Source organism: Alosa pseudoharengus, unplaced genomic scaffold, assembly GCF_046254945.1.
Source record: "Alosa pseudoharengus isolate Yale_2024_CS ecotype anadromous, Long Island Sound unplaced genomic scaffold, YU_APseudo_1.1 YU_APseudo_1.1_scf_1, whole genome shotgun sequence".
NCBI classification, from domain to species: domain Eukaryota; kingdom Metazoa; phylum Chordata; class Actinopteri; order Clupeiformes; family Clupeidae; genus Alosa; species Alosa pseudoharengus.
The window spans coordinates 53,103,894-53,125,553 of NW_027468564.1; the positions used below are offsets into that span (position 1 = coordinate 53,103,894).

At 50.3% G+C, this 21,660-nt stretch overlaps 1 protein-coding gene across 15 annotated transcripts in view; it reads left to right on the forward strand.

Annotated features, from left to right (window-relative positions):
* The first annotated feature begins 388 nt into the window (after window positions 1–388).
* LOC143132858 (nucleosome-remodeling factor subunit BPTF-like) overlaps window positions 389–21,660 on the forward strand; it is a 43,572-nt gene continuing 22,300 nt past the window's right edge. For 8 of the 15 annotated variants that reach the window (XM_076292685.1, XM_076292705.1, XM_076292742.1 and 5 more), the window contains exons 1-13: window positions 389–1,069; window positions 4,475–5,297; window positions 7,036–7,256; window positions 10,349–10,519; window positions 11,063–11,260; window positions 13,595–13,771; window positions 14,497–14,669; window positions 15,451–15,851; window positions 16,037–16,168; window positions 17,398–17,527; window positions 18,035–18,170; window positions 18,319–18,519; window positions 18,745–20,761. In XM_076292685.1, the coding sequence (XP_076148800.1) occupies window positions 598–1,069; window positions 4,475–5,297; window positions 7,036–7,256; window positions 10,349–10,519; window positions 11,063–11,260; window positions 13,595–13,771; window positions 14,497–14,669; window positions 15,451–15,851; window positions 16,037–16,168; window positions 17,398–17,527; window positions 18,035–18,170; window positions 18,319–18,519; window positions 18,745–20,761 (5,252 nt within the window). In that variant the 5' untranslated portion in view covers window positions 389–597. The remainder of the gene's footprint in view (window positions 1,070–4,474; window positions 5,298–7,035; window positions 7,257–10,348; window positions 10,520–11,062; window positions 11,261–13,594; window positions 13,772–14,496; window positions 14,670–15,450; window positions 15,852–16,036; window positions 16,169–17,397; window positions 17,528–18,034; window positions 18,171–18,318; window positions 18,520–18,744; window positions 20,762–21,660) is intronic. The other 7 variants (XM_076292717.1, XM_076292757.1, XM_076292773.1 and 4 more) reach the window with 3 other exon arrangements.

Consider the following 21,660-nt stretch of genomic DNA (forward strand, 5'->3'; position numbering starts at 1 on the left):
CGAACACTAAATGTAGTTACCATGTGGGCCAACACTTTACTCCTATTCATTCTGCACCAAAATCTGTGACCTATGTTCAACTTGAACTGTGAACGTAAATATTTTCAGCCTTTTCCCTGGCTTGCATCGTCTTTGAAACGATCCCAAGCACATGCATACTTAGACGTGCGCTTTGATATTTTTAAGCTCGCGCCAGTGTAATCAATCGATGGATACGTGATAACTGAACTCTGACTGCCAAATGAACGTAAATAAACCGTATCGTGTCTACTATGCTTTCTAATTTTGTGAACTAACATGGTATTCGCATCTATTGTAGAGTACGTCACGTGACCTCCATAGAGGGCCTGCTGAGTGTTTTCAGTACAGGGAGAGAGAGGAAGAAAAATGGCGACTGTAGGCGACCCGGAGCGGGACGCCGGCCATTCGGTTTGAGCATTTTCCCGTTAATTTAGACCGGGGATTTACGGGACTCGTGCAGACTAATCAAAGCAAGTTAGACGTTTGAAAGCGACCTGTTTTGTCTCAATTGCGTGGGCTGGAAGCGTGCGAAAACTGAAAATAGAAATAATACATTATCTAAGCTAGCTTGCTATAATGAGAGGGAGAAGAGGCAGGCCGCCCAAACAGGCACTGATGGGGGAGCCATCCCCCGCGCCAGTCCGCGGTTTGAGACCCAGGCGGGGAATGCGTGGAAGAGGTCGAGGAACACCAGATATAGAAGGAATGCCTGCAAGAAGAGGAAATTATCATTCTTCGAGGGGCCGAAGAAAATTTGGAGCTACATCGCGGGGTAGAGGAAGAGGCAGAGGCTCGAGAGGTGGCCGCGGAGGTAGAGGGAGACGGCCAGCCAGCAAGATTGTGTACGATGACCATGAGAGTGATGAGGAGGATGCCGTGAGTTTGAGATCGGACGATGATGAGTATTTGCGGGGAAACCCTCTGTCGGACGACGAAAGGGCCTTTGATGATGGCTCCGATTATCAGGAGGAAATACCAGACGAAGATGATGCTAGTTACTGCACGGAGAGCAGTTTTAGGAGTCATAGTACATACGGCAGCACTCCAGGTACGTTGCTGCTAGCTAACTAGCTAGCTAACTAGCTTAATGCTTAATTAAGTCATGGAAGTGTGGGAGTGATGCATACACCCAGGAGTGTTAATAAAACTTACTTAACTGTTATACACAAGTGTACATGGTACGAAGTAAGTTAAGCTGCATTGTTCAAAATGGAGCTTGCTCGCAGAAACAGGCCTCTTTGTTTATTGAGATCCGGTGATGTATCGCGCACTTCTACCATCGTGTCGTCGATTGTTTACAAATAGTAGATCATCATTCACATCCAAAAAGCACACGTTTTTGTATAATTTATTAGTAGACATTTCACAGGTGCGGTTTCTGTTATTATAACATTACGTAACGTTAACGCTAATTGTTTTTAGACATAGCAGTATTCACTTAATGGTAGCTTTCAGCCGATCAACTTTAGCCATCCATTCATTCAAATGCTCTGGGCATATTTCCCCTTTTCCATTTGCAGTGAAATATGTCAGAATTCCAGCAGTTTTGTAAGGGTTCTTGTGAGTGTATAGGTATATAACGACAATGTGCTAACGTAGCTAGCAGCATTTGGAGTACATCTCCACGATGCGGATATACCCACAAGATGAATGGAATTAAGTTAGTTCCATTAACTTGTAAAAGAGTTATCTTACCCTGTCCAGTTTCTCATTTTGATGACCAGTTTCAAATAACAAGTCACTCTCTCTCGTGATTGACAGTGGGCATAATTGTAATGAATTGCAGTCATTTTTGTAAGGTTACTCAACTTAATTAATGCTACGAAAGGCTCTCAAGTTAGCAAAAGGCAATTGACAGCACGGCTTTGTTTTGAAAATGGCGCTCCTGTTCCACCTGTTGCGTGAGGCATTCATTATCCCACATCCTTGATTACGTTAGTCCATTTAAACATTTTTTTATTATTATTAACAAAGTTAACTTCGTGAGGCAGATGTTTATTTTTTGCTGCAATGATGCATTAGGTTTGAACATTACTAACAAAGACAGGAGGAATTTGAGCTTTTCTTTTTTTGATGTTGCATTCTAGTGCCTTTATCAAATGGCCATACAGATCACTTGTTGAGAATGGATTTTTGCTGCAATCACCAGCTGCATCACATTTTGTAATGTAATGTGAATTCTATCCCCATTTCTCAATTTAACATTGAGATAGATAGATATATAGATATATAGATAGATAGGTAGATAGATAGATACTTTATTGATCCCCAAGGGGAAATTCAAGGTCTCAATAGCATACAGACATCACACACAGCCGAAAAACACAACTAAGCAATAAGGACAGTAGAAGATAAACAATATACTAAAATAAAAATTATACTAAATAACACTAAATCTAAATCAAGTCTAAAAACAGTATCCACATAGTTATAGTACAATTTTATTCCGTGTTGGAAGGAGCCAATCATGTTTAAATGTGAGCTGGGATGTTCGTTCCCTAGTCCTGTATGTCAGGTATGAGTGTTTGACCAAGCAGTAGTTCAGGAGAAAGGGAGAGCCCATGCACTCAGAGAGAGGACATGCCGCAGAAAATACACTATGTGGGAAGAACAAAGGCTGAGAGCTTGCGTACTCCAACACTTCACATGAGACTCACCTTTCCAAGAGATGGGACTTGTTTGCCATTCATGTTCACAGTTCAGCCAGCCAGTGACTGCTACTGTTTTTATCTTCATACTGAAGGTGTGATTTTTTTTTTCTTCTGGTTAATCGGGCACCATTAATCTTTTTATTTGGAACAAAATCCTAGTGTTTGTCCAACACATGTGGAATGGGTAAAGCACCAGCTGCCAGCTCAGCCTATTTACATTTGTGGACCCCGAGCGAAAGGGATCTGCATACATAAAGACATTGACTTAAATTCAGCTTAGTTCACAGCATGATTTTCACAAAGGCAGCAAGCTTTTAGCTATGCAAGCTGAGATGAATTCTCAGGTGGTAAGAGTTGTATCTAGGGATTACCAGTAACAGTCCCGTGACGGTCCTATTACTTGTTACCGAAAAGAGCGAAACTCATTTTCGGTCAGAGGGAAACTGATTGAAGCAGATGAGACACCAAGGGTTTATTTGTGAACCATCACCTGCTTCTGCAGTCATCAGTTTCAGATACACAAACTCCTCAGTGTTTCCTCAGTAGTGCTAGGCCTGAAACCTTATTTCTTCTGGGTCACAGAGGACTACAGACACCCACACACACACACAGACACACACACACACACACACACACACTCAGCACTCAGATGTGCTTGGATTGGTTTGGTCATTCCAGTAGGACTGTAAGGCCTTTTTAATGCTTTCCCTACAGTGAGCAGGGAAAAAAACATAGCTGGATGGCATCTGAAGGTGTTTTGTTTAGCTTCTCCCCTTTCTTCTTGAGTGGTTATGTAATAGAGCGCAGATAGACAAATACCGTGTTTTTAAAAAGGCTCGCGAGTAGCGGGGTGACCTATTTCACTCCAATAAGGATCAGGTTCACCCTCCGCGCTCAGAATGTGAGACTAGGCCGCCCGGTAGGTACATGTTGTGGGTCTCCAGCACATGTCCTAATCGTGGATTATGCCGCTGACCAATAAGTGTCCCTTGCTGTGAAAGCCTGTATTGAGAGGCAAGCGATTCATTGGCTCAGCGGGGTGCACTTTGTGTCCATGGGCCAAACTTTAACCTGGCAGGGCCAGCACACTGAACGGCCTTTGTGGAACTAATGAAGAACTGGAAATGAATGTTTGTCTTCATTTTCGATTAGTCCTCCAGACAGGGTATCTCTCGTGTAATTGTGTAAAAGCGTAGTTTACTAAATAAAGGTTGTGGTTTGCTCAGTGTACTGAGTGTACTGGAATGAAATGATGTTTTAGCATGTAATTGGGTTGTTATATGAAGATTGTTGCTGGCCGTCCAAGTAGCCTGCCTAGAACTGTGGCGCTATTAAAGAGCCTAGAGATTAATAGGATTATGTCCTCTTTCCTATTTAGTGATGTATCAGTTGGTAATGTCCAGAATTCAGTGTAATCTGTAAATAATCTATCGGAAAATGACATATGGTGGCATTCATTCAATTTCTAGTTTACATTGCCTTACAAGTGCAAAGTATTGCCTTACAAAATTTCCATATAGTTATCTGATGTTTTTACTTGTTGCTGGACTAAGCCTAACTCTCCTGTGATGAGGTCTTAAGCAGCCATATGAAAATGGAACCACTTATGGTTCTTTTGAGCATGTGTGCGTCTGGGAAATTGCTTAACACAAAACAGTTGAAGGCAGTTGATGGTAAATATTTATACATTGCCTTGCATTGCCTTGAGTGTGTTACACTTGTGTGTCTTTTCTTACAGATGTTTGAGTCCAGTGCACAAGCAGATGTTAATGTTTCTTCTGCCCTGTTTCTCCCCTCTTCAGGTAGGAGGAGGCCGCGTGCTCGCCGGCCCCGATCACCCATCTTCGAGGAGAAGGAGATCCCGCAGTTGGAGCTCCCCAAGTCGTCGGACGACTTGCTGATCCCCCCCGAGCAGATGCTTAACGTGGCCGCCGTCTACGAGGTGCTGCGCAACTTCAGCACGGTGCTGCGCCTGTCGCCGTTCCGCTTCGAGGACTTCAGCGCGGCGCTGGCGGGCCAGGAGCAGTGCACGCTGATCGCCGAGACGCACATCGCGCTGCTCAAGGCCATCCTGCGCGAGGAGGACTCGTCCAACACCACGTTCGGCCCCGCCGACCTCAAGGACAGCGTCAACTCCACGCTCTACTTCGTCGACGGCATGACATGGCCCGAGGTGGTGCGCGCCTACTGCGAGAGCGACCCCGAGTACCAGCACGTGCTGCCCGTGCAGGAGGGCGAGGAGTACCCCTTCGAGCCGCTCGAGTCCAAGGTCAAGGTGCTCCAGTTCCTGGTGGACCAGTTCCTGACCACCAACCTGGCGCGCGAGGAGCTCATGTCCGAGGGCGTGGTGACGTACGACGACCACTGCCGCGTGTGCCACAAGCTGGGCGACCTGCTCTGCTGCGAGACCTGCTCGGCCGTCTACCACCTGGAGTGCGTCAAGCCGCCGCTGGTGGAGGTGCCCGAGGACGAGTGGCAGTGCGAGGTGTGCGTGGCGCACCAGGTGCCCGGCGTCGGCGACAGCGTCACCGAGGCGCAGAAGAGCCGGCCCTACATCCGCCAGGAGCCCATCGGTTACGACCGACACCGCAGGAAGTACTGGTTCCTCAACCGCCGTGTAGTTGTGTAAGTAGCAGCACCAGGAGAGTAGTCTGTACTGTACTGTCAGTGATTCATATGGTGGTCTGTGACGCAGGGTGACGAATTCACTATCAGTGATTCATACGGTTGTTACTCCCAGGATTCAATCATCAACATGCATTATAATATGTATTTGTGATCCTTACACAGGGACTGAATGGTGTTCATTCAGTGGCATTGGCATGACCAAATGCAAATATAGGAAAACTGATGAGGTTGTGGTTATCAAAATGGAAGGCAAAAAAAGACAAAGTATGAGAATTAAATGAGCATAGGTGGTAATGGTAATAGAAAAGTCAAATTGGTACTAAATATTGTATAGTCCAATGTAAAACTGTACTGATTATATGGACTGCATTAATCATAATGGTTTCATACTATAATAATCTCTGAAACCCATTCCGAAAAACATCCATATTCTACTAAGTCAGAGTTACCGTTATTAAACATTATTGGCTTATAAATCCAGTGTCACCTTCAGACTGGCATGTCTCACTACTTAATGTGAAAATAAGCCATCAGTTCACCATTTCTTCAGTATCTCCCCAGCTGTGAGACCAGTCACCGAAATCACTTGCTATCTGAAACCGCATTTGCATCATGTCCGAGAATGAAAATCTCAACTCCATTGTTGCAAAGTGATTTCTCGGCGCTCGATCAAATTCCACTTAAGACGGCATCAGATGTCGCGGCAAGCGCCCGGTAATGTTTCAGACACGTGTGGGGGGGGGGGAAGACAACTCTTCCTAGCCATCAAGCATTTCACTCTCATTAAGTAGGTCAAATCAAGTTACATCCCGCCTAGCCAGACGGCTAATTGAACCCTACTTTTAGACGTGGACGTACACATGTGGTTATGTGTCCTCCGGGTCAGATCTAACTTCCTCCTATAGATCAACTTCCCCTCAGTATTTGGCTGCGGCCCCAAACGCCTCACCAAACGCCACACCTGCGTCTGACATTCGCTCAGTCCCAAAGGACTCTGGGAGATGAGTCACTAATGCAGGCGGTGCTGTAACCAAGCGTGGTGGAGATGGGTGCATGTGCAGACAGAGGAATGAGCCCCTGGGGATCCATGAATAGTCCTGTGCTTTGGCCTATTGGGACTTGAGCACATTAGCGCCAGAATACATCATTTTGTTCAGGCCTTTGGTGTTCCCATGAGTATTAAGTTGAAACCATTAGTCTGTGCCACTATAAATAATATAAGTAAAATATTCAAAAGTTAGAGCTATGGGTGTGGGGGGGTGTATGAGGAGGGCAAATTACAAAGTGCTCGTTTATGACTCCTGAAATGCACATAAAATCCCATTCAAAGTTTGTGTGGTTCTCCAGATACTTCTAATCACTTTTGATGCCCAGTATGGGTTGATGTAGGTAGATAGATCCGATCGATAGATAGTTTATTGATCCCCAAGGGGAAATTCAAGTGACGCATAGTGTACACATGAGCTGTGCAAACAAGCCTAGGTTGGCCTAAAAACTTTGCAGCTTCTCTGACCGACCTCACAGGCAAGCTCGCCCGCCCTTGGCCTGGTCTCTCCTGGTAGCCCCAACACTAACCCTCTCCTCCGTCCGATCCCCCTGATCTCTTGGCCTGGTCTCTCCTGGTAGCCCCAACACTAACCCTCTCCTCCGTCCGATCCCCCTGATCCCTTGGCCTGGTCTCTCCTGGTAGCCCCAACACTAACCCTCTCCTCCGTCCGATCCCCCTGATCTCTAGCGAGGAGGACGGCGAGCACGAGAACAAGTCCATCTGGTATTACAGCACGCGGGTGCAGCTGGCCGAGCTGATGGAGACCCTGGACAAGAGCTACTGGGAGAGCGAGCTGTACGCCGCGCTGGAGGAGATGCACCCCGAGATCCAGTCGCACATGGACATCACGGAGGACCTGACCAACAAGGCCCGCACCAACAACAAGGCTTACCTCACCGCTGCCAACGGTAAGGGCCTGTCCTTGCCATGTGTGGAGTGTAAAGAGTAGAGTACGTGACCACTGCACAGGAAATTAAATATGGGTGAAAAAAAGACATTTCAAGCAAAACTATAGCTATTGGATGTGCTTTTTGGTGTTGCATCTTGTCATCTTGCAAACAAGAATCAAATCCAGACATCTCAGGTAGAGTTTCAGGTGTTGTGTGTCTCAGTGTCAGTAACATCAATACAATGTAGACAAGCTAGAGTTTCGTCTAAAACTGGAGACTACTGTAGGTCTGAGTTTATGTTGTTTTATGATGTTGGAGGTGTTGAGTGTCTTGGTCTTGAATTACACACTTACGGAAAAAAAGCAGATAGGACACTCTGGCTCAGTGTATTTCTCGAGTGACGTTCAGCTGAACTTTTTTTAGCCCTTAATTTCTCCTGATGCATCTGTTGTCCCACTCCTGTCAATTGGCAACACTGCAGCTTGCCATTAGTTTTTATCCGCTTCATTAAGCTAACCTATTAAGTGTCTCAAATGACCCTTGGCAGAACTGCCTGGTGTTATGAACACATTTTCTGCCTGTTGCGGCTAATGGGAACCTCGCATCCGGTGATGACTTTAGTTAACACCCTTGATGAGGGAAATTGAGCATCCTTATAAATGAGGAGACGGCGAGTTCCTTGTTGTTCTGGTGCTTGGGGTCGGAGAGGTGAGAAGCTGAGCAGAACGAGTAGAGCAGAGCAAGTCTAGACCTCCACTTCAGAGAGGAGAGGAGAAGAGCACAAAGCCAGCCATTGTGAGCATCAAGACATGAGGATTCTTTTGACAGCCTGCACCCGAGAGAATGAGAGCCATATCTGTTCCAGAGCTTCGCACTTCCTTAGATTCCTCAGTGATGCTTGGTACTATTATAGGATGATCTAACAGACACATTCCTTGTATTGGGTGTAGTCTCTCTCTCTCTCTCTCTCTCTCTCTCTCTCTCTCTCTCTCTCTCTCTCTCTCTCTCTCTCTCTCCCCCCTCCCTCTTCATCTCTCTATTTCCTTTTCTCCCTCTCTTCGTGGTGTGTACATGTCTTTCTGTGCCTCATTCTCTCCTGTCTCTCACACACACACACTCCCTTTTCTGTCGTCCCGTTCGTTCCCGCTAGTATCCGTCTCTTGTCACAATCTCCATGTGATGACCAATCATCATCATCTTCCAATTTTGCTCTCGGTGTCGGCTGATTGCTTACCGCCCACCTGCCAGGCTATTGTGCTCCTCCTGCAGATAGTGAAGGCAATTGTTTTGCCAATTCTTGACACGAATACAGACACACACACACACACAGAGAGAGAGAGAGAGAGAGAGAGAGAGAGAGAGAGAGAGAGAGAGAGAGAGAGAGAGAGAGAGAGAGAGAGAGGGAGTCATTTCTCATGTGTGCGTATCTGCCGCTCGGCAGGGTCTTCTCTCCCTCCTGTTTTGTTTGCACTGGCCTTATCATTAACTTGGCTGCCTTTCCTTCCCTCCTCCCTGCCTCGGTCTGATAACCACCTCTCCACTTCCCCTCCCCCGCTCCCAACCCACCCACCCACCCACCCTACAGTGGCATACCACCACCTCCACCACCACCTCCACCAGCCCTGGTGTCCCCTCCCCCATCTGCCTCCACACTGCCACACAGACCCTCTTATACTGCTGCATGTGTGCACCTCCTGTTGGCTGGGTCATGTCAGGTGGCTTATTTTATAGATATGTGGAGTTTTTTTTCTCCTTATTTTTTATGTGGTTGTAGGTGTGTGTGTGTGGTTGTGTGGTTGTGGGGGATGAGTTGGTTGGCATTGTGGGCAGGATCAAGCAGCTTGGCCAAGCAGCTTTAAGGGCTGATGAGGGGCCAAGGAGAGAGGAGAAAGGCACTGGCAACACAGAGTGGACGACACGTCAGAACTGAGAGGGACAGACCGAGTGAGAGTGTGTTGCAGAGACCAACTAAAGTGTCTACAGAGCACCAGTTAGCCTGGGTCTGAATTACAGTTTCAGAAGCAGGAGAGGAGAAGAAAAGGAGAGAGAGAGAGAGAGGAAGGGAGGGAGAAAGAAAGAGAGGGAGGGAGGGAGAAAGAGAGGGAGAGAAGGCGAGGGATGTTATGGCCCAGTCCCAGGTCCCCTGGTTGTCCTGCCCTTCCCACTGGCCTGTGCCAAGTAAAGTCCGCCTCAAGCCAAGGCTGCCCATAAGTGGCCGCATTGTGCTGCCTACTGAGAGTCCAGAGGGCACCGGGTGCAGGGAGAGATGGGGGGGCTGCACCTGAATCCCCCCCCCCCCCAAAGAGACAAACAGGAGGGGCTTTCTAAGACAACGCACACAGGGACACTCTTATGGTGGGAAGTGCGTTGTCAGTACTTACATTCAGCTTTTATCTGGGCTGAATACTTGCCTCATTACTTAGGAGGGAACATGCTTATCTCCCTAACCAGGACATTGTCCATAGTAGAGGCCTCTGTTCACAGTGTATGGGATGCATGTTTGATGAGAAGTGATTTGACATTAGACTAACCACGCAGATCTTAACACTGTTTGAAAACCTGTACTGGACTTCATGTTTTGCTCCAGAATGACTTCACGTTCAAGGGTTTAAATGGGGATAGCGGTAACTTCTGAATGGACTTTCACATTGCAATGTGAGGTTACTATGAATATCTGCGCGCATTGGTTTGTGCCAAATCTGCGACTGTGAAATATTTCCCCCGGTTTCCTCTGACACACTGACGATAGTGTGTGTGTGTGTGTGTCTATATGTCTTTTTTTCCAAGAACATGGTTTGGATAGAAAATGTTTGATTTGTGTCTGACGGGTGAGAGCAAGCTATGAAAGGTGTTCATGCGTTCATGTGTGTTTGTGTGTGTGTGACCTGATGTATGCCAACACAAACATGTGTATGACCAGTGAAGACCAGGCTTGTGAGATCTGAGCATTCTGGAGTTTCTGCTCCCCCACCCCTCCCATCATTGTGCACTGAATGTCTTTATCCAGTCCCTGGGGTGCGACTCAAAATTAATGGCACCATCTTTTAACACGGACGTGTCTCTCATCTGGTTGTCATTTTTTTTCTTTTCTTTTCTCATCCTTTCTTCAGAGGAGATTCTGGACCGACTCAAGGCCCGCCAGGAGGAGGAGGAGAAGCGACGGAACGCTTTGGAGGAAGAGAGGAACAAGAAGGACGAAAAACCTGAGCAGTCCCCCGAGTCGCTAAAAGGCGAGAAGTCTACCTCAGGACCCACAGGCACTGAGGAGGCCACCCCAGCAGGTAATGTAGCATTACACTGCTCATAATGTTGCATTACACTGCTCATAATGTCGGATTTGCCCTTTTACTTACAAAACTGTGTCCTTCTAGGTGTTTACATGGGTAATGTTTCTTTGGATGTTTCATGATATGTGCAGAATTTAAATACCTGTTTATTTGAAATCACTTAATGTGATCCTAAAGGCTTGTCTTTCAACTTTCACTTAATACTATAAGCGCAATTGGGTATTGTCCTTCTGATTGTTGCTTTATCTAACGCTATTAGTATTGTTTATAGTGTGTATAGTTTGTGAAGACAGAAGCAGTATCATGACCTAAAATACAAATGGTAGGTATGGAAGAAGCTTGATTTCTTGTAGTAAAGAAATCCCTCTTCAATTCCTATGCATTAACAACTTCCAGTCCAATGCCTTCCAGGTTCTATGCGTTGTTCAGAATGCTGGTCCTATTGAATGTGTGAGTGGAGGCGCTGGATGTAAGACTGACAGCTGTCAGCCCTGATTTCCTCCGTCTGATTTGAGGTTTAAATGTTCCTCTGTGTAGCAGAGTCGCCCTCTGCTGGTCCGGAGGCCAGTGGCAGCCCTGAGGCCCTGAAGCCCCCCGACTCGCCCTCCGCGGACCCGTCCCTCCCCTCCACCGGGGCTCCGAGTCCTGCCGCAGAGGCTCCCGACGGGCCCCCTGGCTCGGGGGAGATGGGGGACGAGGGCCCTGACAGCTCTGCGGAGGTGCCAGAGCCAGCAGGTACAATCCTGTTCACGGGCCCCCCCCCCCCTCTCCATCTGTCATGCAAAAACGAGCCTGCACTTGCCCAAGCACAACAACAACTGACTCAGGGCCAGCATCTCCCAGCCCACACAAGCCTGCCTGGTGTTGGACTCTCTGGTGCTGAGCTGGTTCTGGATCAGCTGCTGTGGGCCTCAGGCATGCGAGGGCTCCTCCATCCCTTCCATCCACCTGTCCTTCCATCCCTCCATCCATCCATTCTCTCAGTGTGTGGGTGTTTCCCCCTCCTCCAGCTTCCCTGCCTTGCTGGGCTCCCCGCTCACCGTTCTCTCTCTGTCTCTCCCCCTCCATGCATCCTCCCATTCTTCTCTCTCGTTGAGTTCTGTTGCTTTGGTGCCCCTCTGCTCACCTTGCATCTCCAGCAGCAGCAGCAGTAGTAAACAGCTGATGGCTTCCTGCAGTTTCTTTCTGGGCCCTTCCTTTCCCTCCAAGGCCCAGCAAGCTCCCTCTGTTCAGTTTCCATCCTCTTCTCTCTCTCAGGAGCCTTTTCGCTAATGGCCCTTCGAGCGTAACTGGACAGCACCCCCTGTCTTGCCTGCTGTGTGGGGAGATGCACCCAGTGGTAGCTTCAAGCTTGCTCTGTCTGATTGCGTCATCTCAAACCCCAAGCAACCCCTGCCGTGTAAACACTCCGCTTTGCTGTGACCGGAGCTTTCACGCCACTGAGCCACTACCGTATGGCTGTCTGACCCCACAGCTTTCCGCTTGTTTGTTTGTTTGTTTGTTTGTTTATGTTTGTTTGTTTTTGTTTGGCTGTAAGCCTCAGTAGGGGTGTGTAGAGGCCAGAGGGAGTAAAGAGCGCAGCATCTCATTGGGGATATAAACATGGAGCTTCATTCTAGCAGACACACAAGATCATAACAAGGAATGTCTCGTGTACAGGGATGCTGCTTCAGCTCCTTTCCTTAAATGGAGTTATGTAAAGAGTGGAGGCATGTTAATGACCGTTAGGAGGCCCGTGTGAGGGGAGTTGAATACTTCACATTTATAATTAGTCATTTGGCAAATTATGTTACTTTACATTTAGAATTAGTCATTTGGCAAATTATGTTAAGTCAGTGTGATGTACGAGTAAGCCATGGTGTAGTGCGGGTGTTTTAATAATAGAGTATCATGACACATTCATTTAAATGTGAGTTGGTGGTGGAGTTATAAAATGGCTGTAGAAATAAGACAACCAAAAGTGAGGCCTGCTGCTCTAGAAACAATAAGTAGAACTTGTGTTAGGATATAGCGGGCGGTGTTCTCTGATGGGGAATGGCTGGCCAATGCCTGCTGCACGCGCACACAAGTGTAATGAGATAAACAGCAGCACTGGTGTGGTGTGAGGCCTTATGTAACGGTTCCATCAGCGGCAAAGCCGCCTCCCGGGAGAGGATTGTCCTGACGAGGCCCAGAGCCCTCAGTGCTCCTCCTCGACCCTTAATGGGAAATGGAGCCGGATCTGAAGTGAGGCCGGCGGTCGCTGCCAGACGGAAAGCTCCCTCTCCCCAGAGGAGGAACCCAGGGACGTGACCTTCAGCTCTCGGGCTGTTGGCAGTGCTGTAGAACCGCTATGTTTTGCTGCAGAACAGTTCTGTGGGTGTCCGTGAGAGCCATAGAGCGACGTGTCCCTGGCGTAGAAAAGTATGCCGCTTTTAGCAGGATTACGTTTCCGCATTGAATTAAATTGAATTGCTCAGAAGATCCCATTGTATGTCTAATTGGAGGCCAGATTTCTGCCTGCCTCTATTTCAAACAGCTCAGTGTAAAGGCCTTTAGGAATATATGAATTTACTGTCTCCTCCTACGGTGTATTGTCAAAAGTGGGAATCACATGTTCACAATCAGCTGGGTTGAAGTTTCCCTCCAATTTTGCCCGGCAAGTCGACTGTTGACGGCCACAAGAGGGCGCTGTTGGCTAGCATATAACTCTCATGGCTGGCCTCTCCGCTGTTGTCAGCGTCACAGTGGTGTCCATCCCCTATCCCTGGTCATTTCAGCCCAGTGTTGTGTTTCGTCATCTGTGCCACTGTGTCTGCTGGCCGGCAGCATGTTTCCGTCTCTCGTAAGCGTTTGAGCAGACTGTTTTGCGCTTGGTGTGGCTTTGTGCGAAAAAAAAATCTGGTTGCTCTTTGCTTATGTTTTTGTTTTTGTGTTTCCAAACAAAGAAATTACATTTCACTGTTTTTCATTTAATTTTAGTGTGAGTGATCTTTTGATTTGCAAAAAGCTGTTTTGTTGTAAGAAATATGACTCAGTCCCCTATTACCCACCCCACCCACCCACCCTCCTTCCCTCCCTCTCTTGCAGACAAGGCTGCGGAGTCCAAGCCTGGGTCTCAGCCAGGCGAGGGGGGGTCTCCGGCCAGCAGCCAGCCCCCCCACACGGCCGACGAGAACAGCAACAGCAGCCAGTTCTCCATCCCCGGAGGCCCCAGGAGCCAGGAGGAGTGTGACGCGGCCGACAAGTCCGGCCAGGACGCCACAGGTCAGTCAGTCAGTCAGTCAGTCACACACTCACACACACACACACACACACACACACACACATAAACACACAAACACACAGACACACAGACAGACAGACAGACAGACACACACACACACAGACACAGTCGCGTGCGGGCTGTTTACTCCCCTACTTCCCACTTAAGTCTCACCATTACATTATTCCATAAGCAACTTGGGGTTTCTTTCCCAAACCGTCTGGTCCTCTGCATAACACGGAGAACTGCTTTGATATTAGATGATTACTACCTGAGGTCTCAGCTGACCGCTCCATTTCACCCACATAGTTCTACTACTACTACACCCATGGAAAAAATGTTTTGATGGGTGTGCTGAATCGCTCAAACCTCACAGACTCTTAGCCACATGAAGAAACCTCTGTTTACCTGAATTTCTGTGTACCCTCCATTTGGCACCGAAGTCTTCCACTGGAGCCTTTCACCACTCTCTGAGGCATTCAGGCCTTTTGAGTTTGATTGAGTCTGTGTGTGTCTGTGTGTGTCTGTGTCTGTCTGTGTGTGTCTGTGTGTGTCTGTGTGTGTCTGTGTGTGTGTGTGTGTGTGTGTGTGTGTGGCCTTTTGAGTTGTAGATACCAGTATTCTTATTTATTTGGATGGGGACTCAAATCACAGGTGTTCTTAAAGTCCATTCAATGTGTGTGCGAGTGGAACTATGGCCACTCACCTGTGTATGTGTTTCCGACAGCAGCGGACGGGAAGGAGAAGGCGAACGGCGAGGCGGGTGGACCAGTGAAGGGCCCCCCAACGCGCATGGTGACGCGCCTGAGGAACCCCGAAAGCAAGCTGAGCCAGCTGAAGAGCCAGCAGGCGGCCGCGGCCGACCACGACACCAAGAAGGGCTACAAGGACGGCAAGGAGGTGAGGGGATCACACACACACACACACACACACACACACACACACACACACACTCACACATATACACACACACACAGGGCTACAAGGAGGTGAGGGGATCACATGCGCACACACACACACACACACACGTACACATATATACACACACACACACACACACACACACACACACACACACACACACACACGTATACATACACACATACACGTACACATATACACACACACACAGGGCTACAAGGACGTGAGGGGATCACACACACACACACACACACACACATACACTAATACACGTACACATATACACACACACACAGGGCTTCAAGGACGTGAGGGGATCACACACACACACACACACACACACACACACACACACACAGGGCTACAAGGAGGTGAGGGGAACACACACACACACACACACACACAGGGCTACAAGGAGGTGAGGGGAACACACACACACGCACACACACACACACACACACACACACACAGGGCAACAAGGAGGTGAGGAGATTACCCAAATAGACACACACATAGGACTTTCTGTCTTATGCACACACACAGTTCAGTATAGTCAACTGTGCTTACAACAAAGGTATGTCTGTGGTCACTAGAGTGGCCCTGCAGTGCAGTGCATGAGTGATGGTCAGGAGAGAAACACTCTGGTGGCTTCCTTAGAGATGCTGTTGTGTGTTCACAGTGTCCATGTTGTGTGCTGCTGCTGCTGTTGCTACACAGTGTTGTGTCGGCCATTCTCACCCGCCCTCCTCCCCCCCTACAGATCGTGCTAGCGACCCCCGGCGGTGACCTCGCCCGGGTGAGCACGCGCGGCGGCAGCGCGGCGTCGGGCCGAGAGCTGGCGTCCAAGGGCGCCCTGAGCCACTTCTTCAAGCTGGGCCAGGAGGGCAAGTACCGCGTCTACCACAACCAGTACAGCGGCAACACGCTGGCCCTCAACAAGCACCAGCACCGCGAGGACCACGACAAGCGCCGCCACCTGGCGCACAAGTTCTGCATGACGCCCGCCGGCGACTTCAAGTGGAACGGCTCGGTGCACGGCTCCAAGGCGCTGACCGTGTCCACGCTGCGGCTGACCATCATCCAGCTGGAGAACAACATCCCCGCGCCCTTCCTGCACCCCAACTGGGCCTCCCACAGGTACGGGGCAGTCGGGGACAAGAGGTGGGTTCGGGACGTGCGTCTCATCAGGGTTCTAACAGGGGTCAACAAGGGGTCAAACTGTATAGGGTCACTCTGTCCTGTTGTGTTCCTCAGGGTTCAAACAAGGTCGGAGGACACCGGTTACAGTGTGAAAGTGTGTTTTATGTCTTTGACCCCATCATTGCCGGTGTGGCTAACTGTTGCAGGTCGAACTGGTGCAAGGCCGTGCAGATGTGCAGTAAGGCGCGGGAGTTTGCCCTGGCACTGGCCATCCTGGAGTGCGCCATCAAACCGGTGGCCATGCTGCCCATATGGAAGGACTCCCTGGGACACACCAGGCAAGTCTGCCACATGGAGTGTGTCTGTGCGTGTGTGCCTGCCTGTGCGTGCGTGCGTGTGTGTGTGTGTGCCTATGTGCGAGTAGATGCATACACAAATATGTGGTTGTAGTGAGCTGTTATGAATTATTTTCTGGGTACATGCTCCTAAATTCACTATGAAATCGTTTTTTAAAAACTACAACAGCGAGCTAGTCCTCCATCTGACGTACACAGACAGAAAATAAAACTTGTGCGTGCAAAGCGTGCGCTTTGGTTGCACAAACTTCCTGGTTTGTGGCGTGACCGCTCTTCCTCCCCACTCCTCCCGGGCTCCGCGGTTTGTGTGTGTGTGTGTGTGTGTGTGCGCGCTCTCTTACGGCCCACTACTCGGCCGTCACGCTGAGCGCAGCGCCAGCCGCCCGGTCCACTCCGGCCCGGCGCTCTCGTGTGTGGAGGGAGCCCCACGCCCCTCGGACGCCATCAAAGGCCAGCTTGTGTTGTAAGCTAATATTTGTGCAGTGGCCACCGCCTGCCCCTCAGATTTTTTTCTTCATCTTCCTCCTCCTCCTCCTCCTCCTCCCGCTTTCTCTCCATCTGTATGTGTCTTTGCCCATCTCCCTTTCAGAGTCTTGCATGTGGTCTGTCTGTCTTTCTCTGCCCTTGCTCCTGCCTCCATCTCTTTCATTCATTCCCTCTCTCTCTCGTTCTTCAGGCTTTGTCCTGCTCTCTCTCTCTCTCTCTCTCTCTCTCTCTCTGTCTCTCTCCCCATCTCTCTCTGTCTCTCCCTCCACCACTCCCATTGCCTCTCCTCATTCTCCTTTCTGTGTGTGCCCCTGACCACATCTTCCTCTCTTAAGGCAGGGATTATGCCTCAATGATGAGAGAGGGCTTCCTGGCATGAGGAAGTGTGTGTGTGTGTGTGTGTGTGTGTGTGTGTGTGTGTGTGTGTGTGTGTGTGTGTATCTGTATGGGTAATATAGCACCTTGCTTTTCTTCCAAGGCCCACCAAAAGCGTCAGTGCTGTTATCTCTGGAGTGCAGCCAAGAACAGCCAGGGAGTTACCTCTCTCTCCCTTTGATCTGACCCTGCCTCTGGGCTTGTGTGTGTGTGTGTGTGAATATGTACCATTCTTTGTGTGCAAGTTTTCCCATTTAAATATTGTACATGTTGACACATAACTGCAGGGCTGGCGTTTGTCCTGAATGCGGTCTGTGTCTTAAGTGTGTGTGTTTGTGTGCGGGTGTCAGGTTACACCGCATGACCTCCTTGGAGCGTGAGGAGAAGGAGAAGGTCAAGAAGAGGGAGAAGAAGCTGGAGGATGAGGAGACCATGCAGCAGGCCACCTGGGTCAAGTACACCTTCCCCATCAAACACCAGGTAAACACACACACACACACACACACACACACACACACACACACACACACACAAACAAACATATGAGTGCCCAGAGACAACATACTATGAAGTTTATTAAAACACTCCATAGTATAAACCTAACTTGGTTCAGTCCAACTCATACACTTAACAGATGTACAAACATGAGAATATAAGCAGATCCTCTGCATGCTGATGTCCAGCCTTTCATCTTCTCTATCGTCCATCGTGCTGTAAGCTCACAGGATGTGTCCCCTGCACGCTTGTGGTCTTTAACCAATAGGCCGAACGTGTGTAATTGCTCCCTCTCGCCCTTGAAGGCTTAAACTTTTCAATCGTGTGTGTGTGTGTGTGAGATCTCCAGTGTCATTTCCGCACATTCCGTAATCCCTGTGTTTATGTGTGTTTTTACCTCGGATGCCTCCACACTCCACTCCTCGTTCCTCTCTCTCTCTCTTCTTACTCACGTCTGTGTGTGTGTGTGTGTGTGTGTGTGTATGTGTGTAGGTTTGGAAGCAAAAGGGGGAGGAGTACAGGGTGACCGGGTACGGAGGGTGGAGCTGGATCAGCAAGACGCATGTTCACCGTTTCGTCCCGCGTTTACCCGGCAACACCAACGTCAACTACCGGAAAGACCTGGAAGGTGTGTAAAGCATCAACATGTCCGGCCGCGACCATGAAAGCTTTTTTGTTTTTTTTTGTCCTTGATTATTCCATATAGTGGTAAATAATGTCTTAAAAAAATGTGGCCTTTTGATAAATGTGGATGTGTGTGTTTTTGTTTCTGATAGCTGCCAAGAGTGGCAACGCCACCAGCGCAGCTTCAGACGCGGACGTGAAGAAGAGCTCGGTGGACTCGAGCGCCGCTTCAGAAACCCCCGTCCCCGCCGACAGCACAGAGGACCCCGAGAAAGACCCCGAGTCCTCCTCGGACAGGGCAAAGGGCAGCGATGCCGAGGACAAGATGGAGACCGATGAGGAATCTCACAAAGGTAAGGAAGGGAGAGAAAACGGAAAGTGGATCATTGTATTATTGTCGTTAGAAAAAAAAAAGAAAAAAAAAACATAATAGTTTCTGAAATGTAACGCTATCTGTGGAAAGTCGTGGTGTGCGCCATGTCAGAAAGCAAACCGTTTCTGGGGTAGTTCCTTCAGGAATGTTTGAAGGAAAAGAATCCCATCACTCTCCTAACACTGGCTCATTTCCTCTCCTGCAGGGAAGTCCGAGAGTGCCAGCCCGTCACCGCAGCCTTCCGAGGCCGACTCCCTGAAGCAGGAGGAGACCGTGGAGGAGGGCGAAGAGGTCAGCGCGACCAAGACCGCCCTCCACGAGCAGCAGCAGCAGCAGCAGCAGCAGCGGCCGTTCAACTACGACGTGGTGAACGTGAGCCAGGGCTTCCTGCTGCGCACGGCCTACAAGAAGAAGGTGAAGACGTCCAAGCTGGACGGCTTCCTGGAGCGCCGCGTCAAGCAGCACCTGGTGGAGGAGCGGCAGCGGCAGGAGCGCCGGAAGCAGCAGGCCAGCCTCACCCCCAAGGCCGAGCCGCCCGCGACCCCGACACCAGCGCAAACCCCAACCCCAACCCCAGCGCCCCTGCTCCCAGCACTCCAAATAAAGACTGAGGTGAGGCCGGCCACGACGGAGCCGGTGGTCAAGACGGACCCGGAGAGAACGGGAGGAGTAGTAGAGGCCTCTGGTACGACTGGGAACGAGGCCGTGCCGCAGGGTGCACTGCCCCAAACACACAGCCAGGGGGCGCCGCAGGGTGCCCTGCCCCAAAGGACTGATCCGTTAGCGGGGGCAGCCCCTCCATTCCAACCAGCAAACTCCACCAGCACCGGGCAGCCTGCCACCTCCACCCCTTCGTCCACAGGGGGCACTACTGAGCAGCAGCAGCAGACGCCGAGTCTGCCAGCGGCACCGGCCAGCGCGGCCAGCAGCACAAGCCAGGCGAGCCAACCCAACACCAGCGCCCTCCCGCAGCCAGCCGCACCAGATGGACCTCAGCCCACCTCCGAGAGCACAGGGGAGAACGGCAAGAGTGTCCAGGTGGGAGGAGTGGACGAGCATGCTGGGCAGAGAGTGCGGGAAGAGGAGTCCATGGAGACTGACGCTCATGTTCCCTCGCCTGTGAAAGTGAACGGGAGAGACGCTGACATGGACACCGAATCGGTGTCCGGTGCTTTGGTGAAGGAGCCGCCGGCGGCGCTGTCGAACTGCGTGGAGGCCAAAGTGAACAGCCTGCGCCCCGCAGGGGACGGGAGGCCCCCGCTGAAAGACCCTCTCAAGCCGCTTCTGAACGGGGACGCGGCCCCTGGCGTCGAGGCGGAGAGGACCCCCACCCTCACCCCCACACACGCCTCCCTTCTAGTGTCCCCTCCTCCAAGTGTGTCGGGGGAAGACTCTGAAGATATGCCCCCCATAAAGATGGCCAAGCTGAGCAACAGCTTGCAGGAATCTGCGCTGACGCTAGCGACGTCCACGGACGTGGTCACCACGCATACCGGGAACAAAGAGCACAACAGCACGGACACTGAGCAGCGGTTGAGGTCGGTGGTCGCGACCCCAAAGACAATCAGCCCTTCCCCGGCCCCCTCTGCGGAGGACTCCAGCCTGAGCAGCGACTTTGCCGAGGGCAACGGTGCAGGAGGCCCCGCCGAGACCTTGGTCATGACCCAAGTGACCACCACCACCACCACCACGTCCACCACGGTCTCCACCGAGTCTCGGACGGTGCGTCTGGCGATGACGGCGGCGGCCGTGGTGCCGTCGTTGGCGGCGGCGGCGGCAGAGAGCAGCGCTGTCTCCAAGCTGACGACCACCACCAAAACCACGGTGACGCAAGTGCAAGGCCAGACTGACAGCCTCTCTGTCAGTCAAGTGAACACCACCACCACAACCTCCTCCTCCTCCTCCTCCACCTCCACCACCCTCAAGGGCTCCACTATCTCCGTGACGACCAGCAGCGAGGAGCACTCGACGCGGCAGCGCGTGCGGCTGCTCAAGTTCACGCGCACCAAGAAGGCCCGCTCGGGCACGGCGCTGCCCTCCTACCGCAAGTTTGTCACCAAGAGCTGCAAGAAGAGCATCTTCGTGCTGCCTAACGACGACCTGCACAAGCTGGCGCGGCGAGGGGGCATCCGCGAGGTGCCCATCTTCAGCTACAACGCCAAGCCCGCACTGGACATCTGGCCTTACCCCTCGCCCAGACCCACGTTTGGCATCACCTGGAGGTATGGAAAAACCCTGTCTCTTTAGCTCCCTTTTCAAATCGCCAAACCTAAAGGGAGGGTCAGCAATTCTGGCAAAAGGGCTGTTCATATTTCAGCTCAATAGCCAATCAAATTACACCCCTCCCTTCCAAGCTCATGATACAATGTGTTGATTGGCCGGAATTTGTTATGGCTTAGACCGAGCCATTATGTTTTGCCCCATTTAGAGTCCGGACTGTATGAAAACCACAGTGTTTCAAAGCGCACACATGAAACAGGGCTAGGGGTCCACAAGGAGCAATTCACTGAATTTGTCAAAAAGCAGATTTGGGTTGAACTCACAGACTGCATCTATAACTATTACTACTTCCCTCTCTCTGCATGCGCGTCGTCTTCAAAGACAACACTAAAAATGACCAACTTGGAGCTGCTCGCTCCCCGCCAAAAAAAAAAAAGTATAGCAAAAGCTTAATCCATTCAAAGTCTGATGCATCTGAGAGGGTTATGTTGTTCCACCAGGTCATGGTTTGTCGGGAGCACTGTTTGCTCTGTAACCCTAGTGACCCTTCCTGGAGACTGGACCCGAGCCGGTTATTTTCGGGGCGTTTTTAATGGCATTTCTGTATGAGGGCAGACGTGAGTCATGCTGGTCGGGTGTCAGGATGCTCCGCTGCCGCACTTAACCGCTGAGGATGTTTTTCCCACATAGAGACCCATAAAAAAATGACACGAGGAATATCCTTCCCCCTGTCTGGTTAATTTCAAAAACGTGTGTGTGTGGAGCGTCTGTGAAAAATGCCTTCAGTAAATTTGAGTTCTTCAGTTCATTTTGAGGTTGTGACTTTTCCAATTTCTCAGGCTTTTAGTTCAATGCGGTTCAAGCATTTTACTGTTCGTCAGAAGAACATTTCAATGACAAA